This window comes from Musca autumnalis, unplaced genomic scaffold (genome assembly GCF_047663935.1).
Source record: "Musca autumnalis isolate F117 unplaced genomic scaffold, ASM4766393v1 scaffold_1, whole genome shotgun sequence".
In the NCBI taxonomy this organism is placed as follows: Eukaryota; Metazoa; Arthropoda; class Insecta; order Diptera; family Muscidae; genus Musca; species Musca autumnalis.
The window spans coordinates 332364447-332382942 of record NW_027411644.1 but is presented as its reverse complement, the minus strand read 5'-3'; the positions used below and the strand labels follow the sequence as shown (position 1 = coordinate 332382942).

At 36.8% G+C, this 18496-nt stretch overlaps 1 protein-coding gene across 1 annotated transcript; it reads left to right on the top strand.

Moving 5' to 3' along the window:
• Positions 1 to 496: 496 nt before the first annotated feature.
• mIF2 (mitochondrial translation initiation factor 2) lies at positions 497 to 17017 on the top strand. The gene is made up of 9 exons (XM_073962982.1): positions 497 to 687; positions 783 to 906; positions 1742 to 1865; positions 2215 to 2736; positions 2810 to 2859; positions 2915 to 3129; positions 5995 to 6199; positions 6266 to 6923; positions 16730 to 17017. Exons 1-9 carry the CDS (start codon positions 668 to 670, stop codon positions 16900 to 16902), a joined length of 2091 nt encoding a protein of 696 aa, XP_073819083.1. The 5' UTR covers positions 497 to 667; the 3' UTR covers positions 16903 to 17017.
• The last annotated feature ends 1479 nt before the right edge of the window (positions 17018 to 18496 follow it).

Here is an 18496-nt window from a genome sequence, read left to right as displayed (position 1 = left end):
AAAAAAATGCATGAAATTATGCGTCTCTAGATCGACTTCCATAGTAGAGTAAAATCTTAAAATTGCTGTAGAGGGGAATTCAGTTTAAGAACGCCTAATTTCATGAATTTCTTTAATGAAATTCCCGCTAGTGTGGACCCGGACTTATGTCAAAACTTTCTTTATGTTGTTGGGGAAATTACAACAAAAATAATTTTTTTATAAAGGAATTTGACTTTTCATATTCGATCAGCTGGTGTGATACCACTACCTGGTAGTTCTGCCATGGTTTATAGGCAAGAGGTGTGAAGGGGGTGAAACTCTGTACACAAGGTTCTGTAACCTGAAATTATTCTTTGTGTTTAAATTCGTAACTCTCAAACAAATGCAAAGCAATGAAAATATCAAAATGTTCATATGAATTAAAATATGTGTGTGGACGTCAATAAAAATTTGGAAGAAAATAGAAAAACGTTTTCAATGAAAATTTTCATAGTCTGGCATAAGACTATGGATTTCAGATGAGTTTTCATTTGACATATACGCAAAGGAATTGACAGTTGAAATAAACGAATCATTTGTTTCGCATACGCATTTTATTAGGTTATATCCCTAGCAAATATAAGAAGAAGAAATAACCAAAACAAAACAAGAAATGTCATTTACGTAAAAATCTGACGGAGGTATTATGTTTGCAATTCGAATTCGGTAAATATTGAAAGAAATGATCTACAATCGTCTCTAATTGATTGACACACTTCAATTGTGTGAACTTTAAAATGTGTGATATTTGTTTTTCTTAGGGCTTTTAACATCATTCGCCGGCTGACACCGTATTCTAACCTCACATCATGTCCTCTGCCATTCTCAAGAAGTCTCTCAACTGCTGAAATAAGATGGAAGCGTAGGAAAACAGCCGAAGAAAAGGTAGTATCAGAAAAAGTGGTTTCAAGAGATGTTGAATATTTTGTTGAAACTAATTTTGGCGTAACTCTGGTTTAGTAAAAACTCTCCGATTTTTTGAAATTTTTTCCAGAGGTAGTTGTTGCGCTGATCATGGAAAATAATAATTTTCTTAGGGGACAGACGGTTATTGGACCCGAAAGTCCGGGTACAAAACCAGGGTTAGACCCGGCTCTACTAAACTGATTGCTACAAAATGGGTATCATTGGAATCTTATGGAAATACCTATCCAAGAAGTCGTCATATGATTCTTCCGGGTATTCATGTTACATAGCGCAAAAACCAATTTATGGACCCGGGTTTTTCCATAAAACCGTCAATGGGCCCATTATGGATAGGTATTTCCATAAGCTTTCCAATGATACCCATTTTGTAGCAATCAGTTTAGTAGAGCCGGGTCTAACCCGTGTTTTGTACCCGAACTTTCGGGTCCAATAACCGGGTAAACGGGTCCGTTTATTCCCATGATCAGCGCAACAATATCTATCTCTGGAAAAAATTTTCAAAAAATCGGAGAGTTTTTCTAAACGAGAGTTGTTCCCAAATTTTATTCTAACAGCTGGCGGACAAATCTGAAATTTCTACCACAGGTAGATCTCATCCTAATTACAAAAATATTAAGTTCTTCGGGGGGAAATCCGGAACTTCAGAGGCCCATATCTCGGGAAGTATGGAAATTTCCCCCGAAAACTTGATATTTTTGTAATCAGGACGAGAAGATCTACCTGTGGTAAGATTTAGATTTTTTTCGCCTGCTGATAGAATTATCAATTTACGCCATTTTGTTTTCTTTTATAGAAATCGCACAGAATCATAGAATATTCTCCAAAAAAGAAAAATGCCGTAGATCTCCAGGGAACTGTTGATGTGTGGAGACACATGACCGTCGGACAGTTGGCAGAATCAATGGATAGGTCTATAGGTAAGAGCATTTATGATTCAGAACATACGATTGAAGACTTTCAGCTACGCGTACAAGTTTTATTTTTTTTTGTGATCTTTCTTTTGTCCTCATATGTAGTTTAGACTTTCCATATTATATTTACTGTTGAATTATTCTCTGTTATGTTTAGCGTATGAAGTGCAGTGCTTCGATACCCGTTATTTACAGTTTTAGTATTATTGCTAAAAATTGTAGTTTAAAGACATTCGTTGTTTAGGTTTGCATTTTTTGGAACTATTTGCAGGTTGAACAATAATTAAGCCGAATTTTCATAACCAATGCTTTGCACAACTTTTATACTTAAGAAACACTGTTGATTTACTTCTAGAGGATGTTCAGGAGGCAATGCTCTTTGTTAAGGATGCGGACAATATTGAAACAACAGCTCAATTACATGATATCAAAATTATTCAAGAAATTGCCAAAAAACTTGGAACTCGTATTCGTATTGTTGCCGAACCCAGTTTGGCAGATGTGGAAATAGAGATTAAGGATAAAGATGTAACGCCAAGGCCACCAGCTCCTCCAGAACTCTTAAAACCCCGTCCTCCTGTTGTAACAGTAATGGGTCATGTCGATCATGGTAAAACTACTCTTCTGGATTCCTTAAGAGGCGCCAATGTAGCATCAGGTGAAGCAGGTGGTATTACGCAACATATAGGAGCATTTACAGTAACTTTGGAAAATGGTGAAAGAGTAACGTTTCTAGATACTCCCGGACATGCGGCATTCAGTTCAATGCGAGCAAGAGGGGCAGTTGCCACAGATATAATTGTACTAGTTGTTGCTGCTGAAGATGGAGTGATGGCTCAAACTAAAGAGGTTATATCATTGGCTAAAGAGGCTCAAGGTGTATAAGTAGATATTGTAATGGTCACCATTTTTTACAAAGTATCTAATATTTCCTTCATTTCACATTGTAGTTCCCGTAATTGTGGCTATAAATAAAATTGACAAGCCAGAAGCTGATATCGTGAGTACTTTTCATATAAAATACGCATTTTCTAATAAGCAAAATATTCTTTCAGGATAAAACCAAACAGGAACTCTATCAAATGGGGTTGGCACTAGAAGACTTTGGTGGCGATATACAGGTCATACCAATTTCAGCCCTGAAAGGTACAAACCTTGATTTGTTAGCAGAAGCTGTTAGTACTCAAGCTACAATAATGGGCCTGAAAAGCGATTATACAGGTTTAATGGAAGGCGTTGTTGTTGAATCAAAAACTGATCCAAGAAGAGGGTATGTTCACTTACTTAAAATTTCTGCATTGTTCTAAATGTTAACTGACTAGTTTGGAATGTTTCTCCAATCTGAAATACAATCGTTTGATCTATTATCTTTCACTACGTTTCGACCAAAAAACTCTGATAGGTGTCATCCTTCTGTGCCATTAGGATCGTGCTCGTTATAAAAATCATCATCATGGAATGTTTTCCTGCAACACCTTTTCAAATTAAAAAAGGGTGAGCGAAGTTGTCGTACCGTCATTTCGTTGACGACTGCTTTAAAGACCCTCTCTTGATACTAGTCATTGATGACCTTCATTAATGGTTTTTTTGTAAAATAACCACTAATATAATTTAAAATCTTACCATTTATTATTGTCGTATATTTTAAAACCTTTGGAATTTTCAGAATTCTCCACGATTTCAAACTACATACAAGTATTTAAAGAATAACTTACATTATTTTTAAAGTTCTTGATTTATTGTGTTGACTTAAGGTTCTTTAGTTAATGCACACAGTTTAATCATTGACGCACTTTCAGAATTTGATAATTCTATTATCTTACTTTTATTACAAAATGAATATTTTATATTTGAGCCAATATGTGAACAATTATTTCATAGTACGCTTTTTTGAACATTGTTGGGTTCGTTGCAACCACACATTGCAAGACATTGTCATGCACCTTCTCATGTACAAGACAATTTATAAAATTTAAATGTCATCAACTATTCCTTTTTCTACTGGGTTATTTCATAGTGTCAAGAACTACTTCAATATGAATATATTTTTATCGTTTATTATTTCTGAAAAAAAACATTAAAAATCTTAAAACAAACCTTCATAGAAAGAGCCGTTCAGTGCACAAATCGATCGATTAACTCCAATTTTTAAAAAAATTTAAATTTGTGTTAAAGTCCTTGATATACACCATTTTCACATGTAATTCGAATTATTTAATTTGTACTTTGGGAATTCCATATAAAATTCGAATTATTTCAGTTGTAATTCGAATTTTTCCATTTGTAATTTGAATTTTTTTCATTTGAAATTTCAAATAAAAAAACTTCGATTTACAAATAGAAAAATTCAAATTACAAATTGAAAAATTCGAATTACAAATGAAATAATTCGAATTTTAAATAGAATTCTCAAATTACAAATGAAATAAATCAAAATTCAATTGGAATTCTCAATTTACAAATTAAATGTTTCGAATTTCAAATGAAATAATCAAATTACCATTGAAATTCTTCGAATTACATGTGAAACTGGTGTACTCATAATATTTATATTTATAATAACATTCCTGAATAATAAAGATTAGCACCTTTAAATTACAAATAAACAATGGCAAATACACAGATATACAATGGCAAGTATACATTTTATCATCGCTTTTACCAACTTTTCGTTTTATGGAATTAATCGATGTGTCCCCTGGGCGGTTCAAATGTAAGAACTTCCTAGCCAGCATTTTTTTGAAATCAAATTCGAGTCTTTTTTGATCCGACTGCACGATTAAAAAACTGGAATATGAGCTTATTTTCTGATCATAAATGACTCCTTTGTCGGGAGGAAAACGCAACCTCAGGCGACTCTTCTATGCAAATCACAAATGAGTCTTCCTCTGCATTAGTTTCGAGTCATCTTTGCCCATTTTCTGATGGTATATAAAGTATTTTTCGAGTCGCATTTCAACCATTTATTGGTGATTTGTTGGTTAATTTGAGAATATTTTTCGAGTCTTTTTTGAGTCATGTTTATAATCGTTTATGAGTCTTTAAGGAGTCATGTATGAGTCTTTTTATCAGACGAAAAAATTAAAATAATTCTCTACTTTATTCTTCTTTGCTTTTTTATTTCTTTCCTTTGTTTTGTTTTCTTTTCTGCTTTGTTGTGACTTTTAATTATCCGTTTATTATATTGTTTTTTCATTCGCGTTCTTCATTTCACTTGGCAAATATATATTTTTTTTGTAGAAAGTGTATATGAGAATTATATACAACCAAAACGTTATGTTTGAAAAAACAAATAAGAAAATCAGTGTTTTGATCACTTAGCTTTACAAAATATGATCAGAAGATACATAATTATAACTACTTTTCAAACACCTGCATACCTGCATGACCCTTTTTGATTAAGCATATTCAATCTTCATGAAGATCAAAATGTGACAATAAATAACTAACAAATAGTCATATTTTAAGCGGCCCAATGATTTATTTGTGATTGCTACACATTTGTTGTTTTATTTTAAATCGAGCTCTTTTGAATAATTACAGGGAGTCACTTTCTGATCATACAAGCGACTTAATCAGTTTTTGATCACCAAAAGGACTCTAAAATGTTATTTTTGAAAGAACAATCTTCCAAATGCTAGCTGAGTTAGCATTTGATCTAGTATTTATTGGTTGTATTATGCCCAAAAGCCACAACGCCATAAATTTACAGAAGAAGCAAAAAACGTTATAAATTGAAAACTGTTTTATAGAACATAAGACTTATGAGGGCGCGTATTTTTGGTATTATCAATTGTACGAATGGGAGTAAATAATGAAACCAAAACTGCAGAAACGCTTGGTTTTGAGATCCTTCATTACAACAACATCTGCAAAGTTATCCCATTTTTCTAAATTACATTTTTGAAAAGAATCTTAATTTTTTAACGTAGAAACTCGAAATTTTGCCAGACCCTATGTATTTTAGCTTTGTGCATCAGATTCCATAAAAAAACGAATTTTGATTTTCGTCTGGGTTGCGGTTTCGGCATTTCTGGTGACAATAGGTCTGTTTCAGAAGCTGCAAGAATCTAAAAATTCTTGCAGTTTTGGAATATAACATACATTTAAAAAAAATCATTATTTTAATTTCAAGAAAGCTTTCGACTGCGATTGTCAAAAGGGGAACTCTGCATAAGGGATCCGTACTTGTAAGCGGCTTAGCGCATGCCAAAGTTCGGGGTCTATTCGATCATAATGGTAAACCGATGGATAAAGCCGAACCAGGAACACCTGTTGAAATACTTGGATGGAGAGAATTGCCTTTGGCTGGTGATTTAATATTGGAAGTGGAATCCGAGGTAAGTTGTAATTTCTGGATAATTGTTAAAACTGTTGTTATAATTTAACGTTTTCAAATTTCGCAGAAAAAAGCCAACTCTGTTCTCAGGTATCGCCAACATGAAGCTCAAAAAGAAAAAGCAGAGCAGAGTTTAGAAGAAATTCGAAAAAAGGAGGAAGAGCATTTAGCAAAATATCGAGCAGAACGAGATGCCAGACGCTTAGCAGGAAGGTTCCGATTGCGACAGGGCCCTAGAACTAAAGAAATGATAGATGACGACGGTATTCCACGCGTCAGTGTTATTGTTAAAGGAGATGTCCACGGTTCCGTAGAGGCCATTTTAGATGTTCTAGAAACATATAGTGGTCATGATAAATGTCGCCTTGACATTGTTCATTATGGTGTTGGCAATGTATCTGAATCCGATGTCGAATTGGCCAAGTCGTTTAATGCAATTATCTACGCATTCGCTGTCGAACCGCCCGCCAAAGTTTCCAGTGATGTGTCCATACGTCTCTGTAATATAATATATCGTTTAATCGACGACTTAAAGGAGGAAATAAGCAGCAAACTACCCCCAGTAGAAGTAGAAGAGGTATTGGGAGAAGCCAATGTTCTGCAAATGTTTTCAATTTCTGAAGGACGTAAGGAAGTGCCCGTAGCAGGAAGTCGTTGTACGAAAGGCGTTCTGAAAAAATCACAGAAATTCCGTCTCGTTAGAAATGGAGAAGTTATATATGATGGTAAACAATTGTTCTATCTTTATATTTACAAGTCTTATCATAAATACTTTATTTTGTATATCAACCTTTTTGCGACAACTGTTTCGTTAGGTAAAATGTGTGATAATTGGTAGCGGTCTATGCGTTTTACAAAATATTAGATTTTATTTTATTATTGTTATGGTTGTAATACAAAGACATAAGAAGATGACCAGATGCATGCGCGGGTTATAGCGGGAAATCATCGCCTAATCAGCGTACACTAGCTTTTATATAAATATACATTTGCTAATGGCAAAATATTGCCCACTCCGTGCAAACAACGGCAAAATCTGTACTTGAGTAACAGTAGCTCACTTTATGAAGCCTGTAGTGGGATTCTGTAACTCATTTTTGCTGTTATCGATTATTGTCGGTAAAATTAAAATGCTTATAATTTCGATAATTAAAGAAATTTTTCGGTAAGTTAACGATGAATAAAAATTAGTCATACCAACTGAGACTCTTGAAAATGCAATAGCAGAACGAAAAATGAGAATTAACAAAATTCAAAGACATAATACCGTTAATGAGAACCAATCATCATCACCTACAAGCAACAATCTAAGCCTAACCAAAGAAGCAGAAATAAATACAGAAAACAAAACCAATAACAATTCATCATCAATACCCACAACCGCCACCCAAAACACAACAACTAACAAAGAACAAAACACTCAAAGTACAACTTCAAACGCTAAAGGAACAACATCTCCAAGAGCAGAGCAAAACAAAATAGATAAGAGAGAAACTACTAGAAAATTTTCACTCAAGAATTGAGTCTCTCTCTCGGAGTAATTCAAATGCTCCAAATGTATCTAAAAACATCACACACAATTCAAACACATCTGAAAGCAAAACACTACCAGCAAGAATAACAACAAGAAGATCACTCTCCCACGACGATCGGATCTACGTTCCGGAGCGACCCGAGCAACGCTCGGCCAGGGATCGTCAACTCAGCGACAGCTGTATCAACCCGTTTTTCCAGCAGGTGAGCAAATCATGCCAGCAGCTTTGCTCAGTATCCTGCTGATTATTGCTGGCATTGAACAGAATCCTGGCCCCAATAACACCGAGGTCACGATCTGTTCCGTGTGCCACTCTAAAATAAACCAAAATCTAACCCAGGTTCGTTGCAATGGCTGTAAACAATGGTGTCATATGCGCCGGTGTTCTGGACTCTCTAGTCATAGGGATTGGACAGAGACGTTCATGGCTAATTGTTGTTTACGTCAGCGGCGTAGCAGACGTAGGTCCTCTGCAATCAATATAATTACCAGGCGCTCAACACCTACCGCCCCGAACTCACCAGATCAATGGATATGTTCAGTTTGCCACGAAGTTATTCGCAGAAATATAGCGTCTGTTAAATGTAATGGCTGCAAGAACTGGTGCCATCTGCGGAGATGCACCAAACTTAGGTCTCATAGACAGTGGAATGGAAACTTCGTGGCAAGCTGCTGTCCGTCCACCTCAACAGCGCATTACACTGCAACACATGGGAACTCAACGCAAACAATGAATGTCAACTTAGCCAAAACACCACTGCAACGAACCTCTACGCCACAAAATAACATCCACCCTACACAGTCTCCAACCTCATCTTCAAATGCATCTTCCTCTTCATCACCTATCATATTCCAACAATCCAACAATAGCACAATCATACTCCCGACACAGTCTCCAACCCCATCTTCAAATTCATCTTCCACTTCATCACCTATCATATCCCAACAATCCAGCAATAGCACAATCATACTCCCGACACGCCTAACCCCTACTAATCATACTACTCCCCTCCACAGCACCTCCCACAACTCAATAAATACACCTCCCACCAATACACCTTCAACAACACATGCAACCACCACAACTGTCATACATAACAACCACTCCAACAATAACCCAACCTCTTTACAGCATGCTCCACAATCTTTCCTGATGCTCCAGCTTAACTGCAACGGACTCAGGAATAAAATTGTGGAAATTACTAATTTTATGTCCAATAATAATATCATAATAGCTGCAATCCAGGAGACCAAAATTCCACCAGAGTGTAGGTTATCCAGTCACGGTAACTATGTCATCGTTAGAAAGGATCGGGTCAGATGCCATGGGGGGGGGCTCGCGTTCATCATAGAGAGGAGCGTGAGTTACAGGCTCTTAAGCTTACCCACCTTGGATCCTGCCGATGACATCATGGAAGTCATGGCCATTTCAGTTCTGACGGAAGGTACAGAACTGGAAGTCATCAATATTTACATTCCGCCTGTCAACAGCCTCAGGCCCGGTTACAGCCCATCCATAGAGCATCTTTTGGTAGGTGATAACCGTATAATCCTTGGTGACTTCAATGCTCATCATGAGCTCTGGTTCTCCCAGTTACCAAACGACGGACGTGGCGATTCCATAGCTGAACAGATAGACTCATCGGATTTCTACCCTATAAACGATGATTTCCCCACTCGAATCACGGCTCATTGTTCCAGCTCCCCTGACATAAGCATAGTCAGCTCGTCGCTTCTGCCCTTTACATCCTGGCAGACCCGTGTTTCGATGGCATCGGACCATATTCCGATAATCATAACTGTGGAGAAATCTAGCGACTTTGTGGAGCCGGAAAAGCGTACATTCATAAATTACAACAAAGCCAACTGGCCTGGCTTTATGAATGGAATTGACGATGCTATCAGTCAGTTGCCGCCCCCCACATGTGCCAGAAAGGGAGAGAGTAAATTCAGGAATATAGTACTCCGGGCAGCAAAACGCTTTATCCCATCAGGCAGAATTCCAAAATGGAGGCCCAATTTCCCAACACCCGCAGCACGCCTGGCCGAACAGAGGGATACATTACGTCAGACGACGCCAGATGACCCGACAATACCAGCCCTGACGGAGGAAATTAATAACCTCGTTAACCAGCATCGCAGGGAAAAATGGTTGAAGCATCTGGACAAGTGCGAAGCTGGTTCGCACAAGCTGTGGTCTACCATCAAGAGTCTATCGGGAGCGAAAACCAATATAGGAAATATGGCGATAAATTTCGGAGGTGCTGATTTATCGGATGCCAAAAAATGCGCGCTTAAGTTCTGTCAGCAATTTGTGGTCCACCCAACAGAGCAGAACAGGGGCAAAAGGGCAGTCCTCAGGAGAGCTAAAAATCTTAAAAAAGAAGCTCCCACTCAAATTTCACCAGAGGACGTAAGCGCAGCCATTATTAAGGCCAAGCCATCCAAGGCCTTAGGACCAGACGGCATCTCGATGCTTATGCTAAAGCATATAGGTCCGGCAGCAAAGTGCTACCTAGCACAGATCATGACACTTTCTATCAACCAGTCAGTGATTCCGGAGGTTTGGAAGTGCGCAAGGATAATCCCGCTACCAAAACCAGATAAGACAGCCAGCCGAGGAGACTCGTACAGACCTATCTCCCTTCTGTCACCGCTGGCCAAGGTTTTGGAATCCCTCCTGCTGCCGTATATGACAGAAGAACTTAAACTTGCACAACACCAGCATGGCTTTAGGAAAGCACACAGCACCACCACTGCCCTTACTGATGTCGTCAATAGTATTGCAAACGGACTTAATCACAAAAGACCTGCCCATCGCACCATAGTCGTGGCCTTGGATTTGTCCAAAGCTTTCGACACTGTTGATCATGCAATACTTATTGGCGACATCCTGGATTCTACATTGCCTAACACAACCAAGAGATGGTTATGCAATTACATCAACGGCAGGCAGGCATATGTAGAATTCAGAGGCAAGAAGTCGAAGCGCCGTAAACTAAAAATGGGTGTTCCACAAGGCGGTGTCATCTCGCCCCTGCTCTTCAACTTCTATTTATCTAAATTCCCTGCACCTCCAGCAGGCGTAAAACTGATAACGTATGCGGACGATTGCACCATACTTGCCACTGGAGAAGATGTTGATGAACTTGAGCAACGAATAAACAGCTACATTGTCACAGTCAGCACATTTCTCAAGGGAAGACATTTAGAGCTATCGCCACATAAATCCTCTGCAACCCTGTTCACTTCATGGACTAAAGAGGTGAGGCGTCAACTAAGCATACATATTGGAGAAGGGACAATTCCAACTGTTCAGCACCCTAAAATTCTAGGGGTTACCTTCGATAGTATGCTTACGTTCGCCAGCCATGCAACAGTCCTGAAGTCAAAAGTCCAGAAACGGAACAAGGTGCTCAAAGCCATCTCGGGCACCACGTGGGGCAAAGAAAAGGAGATCCTATTGGCCACTTATAAAGCAGTCAGCAGATCGGTCCTTAACTATGCTGCACCCGTTTGGACGTCATTCATTAGCGACACCCAATGGAATGGGTTACAGACCACGCAAAACAATGCCCTGCGAACCGCAACCGGATGTGTCCAGATGACGAGTGTGGATCATCTGCATCAGGAGGCAAGGATACTGTCAGTGAAGCAACATAATGTGTTGCTCTCTCGACAGTTCCTGCTGGCATGTCATCAGCCCACGCATCCCAACCACCACATCGTGGTTCAGGATTCACCCCCTAGACACATCCGGAAGGACATTAAGCGGTACAGCCCAGACATCCAGGATGTCATTCCAACTGACATCGACCGACTGTCACTAGTTGCATCGCTTAAACAGATTCATACTCAAGCAGTCCAGCAAGCCGTAAACGAATATGAATCAAATCGCGTCCTTAACCGTCAACCACCAGCGGTAGCAGAGGTCGAACGATCCTTGCCCAGGAGAACCAGAACCATCCTAGCGCAGCTCAGATCAGGCTGGTCAACCATCCTAAATTCCTACCAGGCTAGAATCATGCCAGGAGTGGAAGATATCTGCCCTCATTGCAGACAAGGACCGCACGACACAAAACATCTTTTTGCATGCCCATCACAACCCACAGACTTACGCCCCATAGATCTGTGGTTAAAGCCAGTAGAAGTGGCTAATTTCCTGCAGCTCCCAGCCTAATCCCGTCAGCACAATCCCAATCACATCCAAACTCATCCCCACAAACATCCACACACATAACAACCTAATCCATCCTCACACAAATCACCCTCCACACAGTACCGGCACACGTACAAACTTAATTCATACCACCATCTTATGAATCATTTCAGGGAAAACGAGACAGCCAAACTGTTACAACAACAACAACAAGAAGATCAGAAATTGATTCACACCACGTAGATATGTCAGATGAATAATTAAGCTTCCTGTTAGGCCGAAGGCACGATCAACGCTTGGGTGGGGTTCTGCATGATTTCTGGTAGAAGAATATTCTTCTGCCGGGGGTGGCGCGGGACTTCGCTCAGGCGTTGTTTGTGTCTTCGGCCTTAACTTTATATCTTTTTTTATATTCTCATGTCCAATTTTAGGATTGCACAGTGGAATATAAAGGGCTTAATTAACAATTACATAGACCTTCAATTACTGATAAAAGACCATAATCCAGACTTCATATCTCTTCAGGAGACACATATACCACACAATTCAAATTCAATATCCCCAAACACTTTTACCTCATACTCATCCAACCACATCGCAAACACAATCGCCAAAGGAGGAATAGCTGTATTCTTAAAAAACAGTATTGCACACAAACGAATTTTCAATTCATCAAAAATTTTAAATATTGTTATAGAAGTTACTTTACATATTAAAATTACAATTATATCGATTTACATCCATCCGAATGAGACATTTGATGAAAACGATGTACTTGACCTCTTCGAAAACATAAATACGCCTACCATTCTGATTGGAGACGTAAACAGTTGGAACACTCTGTGGGGCTCCAACAAAAACAACACAAGGGGTGTTATTTTAGAAAATGCGCTAAACGCACAAAATTTGTGCATTCTAAACGACGGAAAACCCACTCACTTTTCTACTTTTCAAACATTTTCCAACATCGACATTGCTTGCTGTTCGCCATCACTGCTACCATTTATATCCTGTTTTACTTTATCAGACTTATACCATAGTGACCACTTCCCCATAATCACTAATATCACCACTCCCACAAATATCTCTCATGGTAAACAGATTGCTAAATATAACTACAAAACTGCTAATTGGATTTTGTATAAACAATTAGTTGATGAACAACTCAAAAACAAGTGCTTGGATGGAAATGTAAATAAGGTCAATGCTATAGTAACTAAAAGCATACGAAATGCTGCAAACCAAAGCATTCCCTTAAAACACAACAAAAAAAGGCTTTCTGTCCCTTGGTGGAACCATAAACTTACAGTTCTTCGAAATGATAAAGTAAAAAAATGGCGAATTTATCGAAAGCGATCCACAATGGAAAATTATCTCTCATATAAAATAAGTAACGCCAAATTCAGGTATGAGAACAAAAAGGAAAAAATGATCTGTTTTGAAAAATTTACCAACACTATCAGTCGAGATACACCTCTATCCATTGTCTGGCAAAAAATTAACAGGATCTCTAGCAATAATACTAAACATTGTATTGCAGCAATAGAAGCAAACAATGAAATTCTAACTGATGCAATCGATATTGGAAACTATTTTGGCGGTCGTTGGTCGGAAGACTCGCTAGACAGAAACTTCCATCCTGACTTCTGCAACGCAAAAAACAATTTTATAGCAGAATTTACAAATCAACCTGGAAATCGGCATGCATCTATAATTGAACAAAATATTTCGCTAATAGAGATTAATCAAGTCTTGAAAAAAGTTACGGGAAGTACTCCAGGACACGATCGTATCTCATACATAATGATTCAAAATCTGTCAGATTACGGATTATCTGTGCTACAAAAATTATTTAATCTAACTCTTAACACAGGAGTAATTCCCCACTCATGGAAATCTGCTGTTGTATCAGCAATACCGAAGCCCAATAAATGTAAAACAGACTTCTCAGGGTATCGACCGATATCATTGTTATCGTGTTTATCTAAATTATTGGAACGAATCATCTCCAAAAGAATTTCATGGTTTTTAAAAAGCCGAAAATTAATTGCAATAAACCAAGTAGCATTTAAAGAAAACCAAGGATGTACAGAAGCATTGTTATACATCGACTACTTCGTTACGAAAGCGTTATCATCAAGAAATCATGCGTCAATTTTAGCAATTGACTTTGAAAAGGCTTTTGACCGGATAGGTATGCACGTTATCTTAGAAGCACTAAAATCTTGGGGAATCGGATCAAAAATTTTAAACTACGTAAAATCCTTTCTCACAAATAGAAGTTTTAGAGTGAGGATAAACAATCAATATTCCCAAAACTTCCAAATACACAACGAAATACCCCAAGGTTCGCCACTTTCTGTGATTCTTTTCCAAATTGCATTTAACGAAATAAGTGTTATCGTTAACAAGCACAACAAAATTCACCATTGTCTATACGCAGACGATTTATATATCATAAGTCTAAATAAAAACAACATTGAAACCAATGATCTCTTTTCCAGAATAATACATGAAATCAATAATTGGGCCAACAAATCAGGAGCAAAAATATCGCCTTCCAAATCCTCTATATTGCACATTTGCAGGAAACACAATTGTATACTTCCTGAACTTTCAATTAACAACACAGTCTTTCCCCGTGTCAACAAATTAAAAATTTTGGGAGTTGTTTTCGAAAAAAATTATCGCTGGAATGAACACATTCTTAACCTGAAAAGAAACCTTGTCCCCAGGTCAAACATTATTAAATATTTATCCGGGCGCAGTTTTACCCACGTAAGCACCTTAAAATACCTTGTCAGGACATTAGTGTTGAGCAAAATCGACTATGGGTTATTCCTCTTCGGAAACAGTCCAAAATCAACATTGCGGCACATAAAAACTGTATATCATAACAGTATCCGAGCTAGTATCTACGCTTTTCGGACTACACCTATAAGTATCATCTATATCGAATCTGGATTACCGTCAATTGAAAATCGATTTATAGAATGTAGGAACATGCTCTTACCGAAAATTATGGCTGCAAATTCTTCAATTTTGGATGAAATAGTGAGAAAGGTGATTTCTGCGAAAAGAAACCCTAAAATGGAATCTATAATATATAATTGCGTTCATAACAACATTTTGGTTTTTAAGGAAAAACTAACACATTATAGTTCTAAATTCCCAACATGGAAGTACACAAATTTAAGTTGTATACTTAATTTTACACAATATTCGAAAAAAGACACTCCAAATGAGGTATATCTTAAGCTTGTTGCTGAATATGTATCAAATCATCCTGATTGGATGTTCTTATATACAGATGCGTCAAAAAACAATTCTTCTTCTGCTTATGCGGTTGTTGATGAATATGGTACAACAATTGGAGCAAAATGTTTAAGAAACAGTGCATCAATTTTTACAGCTGAAGCAGCCGGAATTCTACATGGCCTTAACTTTGCTTTGGAATCGAATAAAAAAACTGTGGTTTTTACCGACAGTTTATCTGTAGTAAAAGCGGTTTGTAGTATTTCCAACAACAAATGGACATCGATAAATAGAATACGTGATATTCTAATGGAAAATAAAAGCAATATCCAGCTGGTATGGATCCCAGGTCACGTTGGTTTAACCGGAAATGTTTGTGCGGATACGGCGGCAAAATACGCTTGTACTGCTCCATTGATAGCAGATAATATACTGGAAAAATTTGACATAAAAAAACAAATAAAAAACGCTTTTCAACAACACATTCTAGAGCAATATATAAGTTTTCAACACAGGCACTATAACCTTATTAATCAAGACTGTCAATGCCCTTCATATCCTACCAATATGGAAAAAAGGAAAATTCGGATCTTCTCCCGGCTTCGAATGGGACACACCATCACAACACACCTACATCTGATAAATAAAAATGTCAACAACAAATGCCAAAGATGCGACACCGATGCCATATGTTCGGTTGAACACATTTTTAATGAGTGCAGTTCATTACGCCAACACCAAAACACATTTCTTCAAAACAAAGGAATAAGCATCCTCCAAACACCTACAATGGATAATATTAATTCAGTATTTAATTTTATATCTTCTTGTAAAATTCGTGTATAATATCTACAACCATTTGTAAATTATTACGTAGCTGATAGCCTTTGCTGCTAATGCTATGTCTCTCCATATTATTTATCTTATATTAAATATAAGATAAATATCAATAAATAAATAAATAAATAAATAAATAAAATTAGTCGCTAGCCTCTACCGACACAAACAGTGATGCCAACTTTTCTTTATGTTTTCAGTCATAATTTTGGGATTTAATTTTACCGATTTTTGTCGGTAACAGCAAAAATGAGTTACAGAATCCCACTACTGAATAGCCTGTTTATATTATAGTATTTATTTGAAGTATAGACATATATTGAATGTACTATTATACCCTACATACGAGTATTTATTATATTATATACATACCACAAATCTGCCATTCTAATTGTTTTTATTTATTTTACGACCCATATAAATTAACAACATTTTGTTAAATATAAGTGTCCCATCTTACTATATTTGCAAATGTCTTTGAAATACACATACATATGTGTAGTAGAGATAAAAAAAACTGTTCTTACTTTGAATGCATGAAGAGTGACAAAAGAGTAGATAAAATAATGGGAGATTTTTACAGTGGGTATGCTCATTATTTAAAGTTTATGTTATTAAAAAATCGATATAATGAGGAAGAGCGTTTTCGAATACATGGGATTGTTAAAAGATGCTAAATACGTATAAAACTATAACAATAACAATTCTAGTGGAAATTATTGATAGTTAATTTTTTTCATTTTTAGGTACCTTGGAATCAATGCGTCATCTGAAAAATGAAGTGGACACGATAAAGAAAGATGTCGAATGCGGTCTGCGTCTTAAAGACACAAAAGTTATACCACAAGCTGGTGATATAATCGTTTGCTATTCCACTCGCACGGAACCTCAGAAAACAGATTGGGACCCAGGGTTTTAAAAGGGACCCAGGGAAAAAAGGAAATGAAATAATTTTTTTGTTGGTATATATGTACATATGTATGTATATTTATTTTGTTGATACATGAAATACATACCCAGTTGATCAATAAGCATACAAATGCATTTAAAAAAAATTGTGGGGGGATTGATGTATAACAGAGACGTACTGAGGGATATTTTTTATTTTTTTATTGAGTCTAATGAACAACGTTCTTACAGACTATTAATACTATAAAATTATTATTAAGGGCAAAACCTATAACTCTGCGTGTTGCGTTCAAAAATACAAAAACAAAATACATGTATTTCAAATCTCATCAACTTTCGCATCCAAAGGTTTGAGGCTTTGATGTAAAAAGGAGTCATTTTATCAAGACTATCACAGCGATCGTGAATACTCACGTAATGAGATTCTCACGAGTGAGTTGCAGCTCACTTCTCGACCTATCAGAAATGACAAGGGAGGAGGGAAAAAAGTGAATAAGGGTTCACAAGTTGGAAAATTGAAAATAGTGCCGCATTTTGTGAACCCTTGAAAATATAATTTGTGTTGCCATACCGTTATTTTATTTACAAATAATTTTGCAATAATTAAATTCATATTTTTTTATAAAACACTACTTTATTTAAAATTAAATAAATATTTTTAAATCGAAATAAATTTATCAACAATTTACTTTAAAAATACTTGGTAATTGATAAAAAATGTATAAATGTTTGATATGTGGCAGCATCTGTAACAGCTGTTTTGACAGATTGTGAAAATTGTTTATTTACACCCGAAGAATTTCTGCAATTTGCAAAAAAGTAAACAAATATCGTTTAAAGGTCTTTAAATGGCAAAAGGAAATGAAAATGTTTAACATTGCATTTCGGATGAAGTTCGAAACGACAAACACAATTTTTTGGAAGTTGTTCCACGCGATGTCAATATTTCACTGGATCTTTTGAATTGGTTCAAATTAAGTTGTGAAAAATCCCACATTCAGCATTTGAAGGAATTTCAAGAACTGTAAATAAATACAATACGTGAAACATCTGATTTTTTCTCCAGCATAAGTACCAATTCAATGAATGCTAAGTACAATTCGTGAAATTCGGATCCGTTCTTCAACATTTGAACCAATTTCATGGATTTTAAATACAATTTCTTTTTGTTATGATTTTATTTATAATAGTATTATATAAATATCCAATTCTTATTCCATATTTTACTTTATGAATTTAATCTGTCCTATTTTGGCTTCTTCTTGTTCGTGGCATATGATATGCCAAAACGTTATTGATGCCATGCCAAGGTGTTGTTTAAGATACCATTCCACTGGGTTATTGAAGATGTCATCCAAAATGATTTGGATCTTTTGGGGGTCACGGTCTTGTAAATAGAATGGGCGAAGGTGGTAAAAAATGACATGTCAATAGCACCCATGCTTGAATAGCATCTTTGGCATCGAATATTTTGGTGGCAAAGGCAAGGCGATATGTCACTTATCATCTTGAGTTGCCGCAAAGTTTGTAAGTACCTACATATGTATGTATGCACATTAAGTAATAGGCACATTGTTCTATCGAGAAACAACAATTGCACAAGG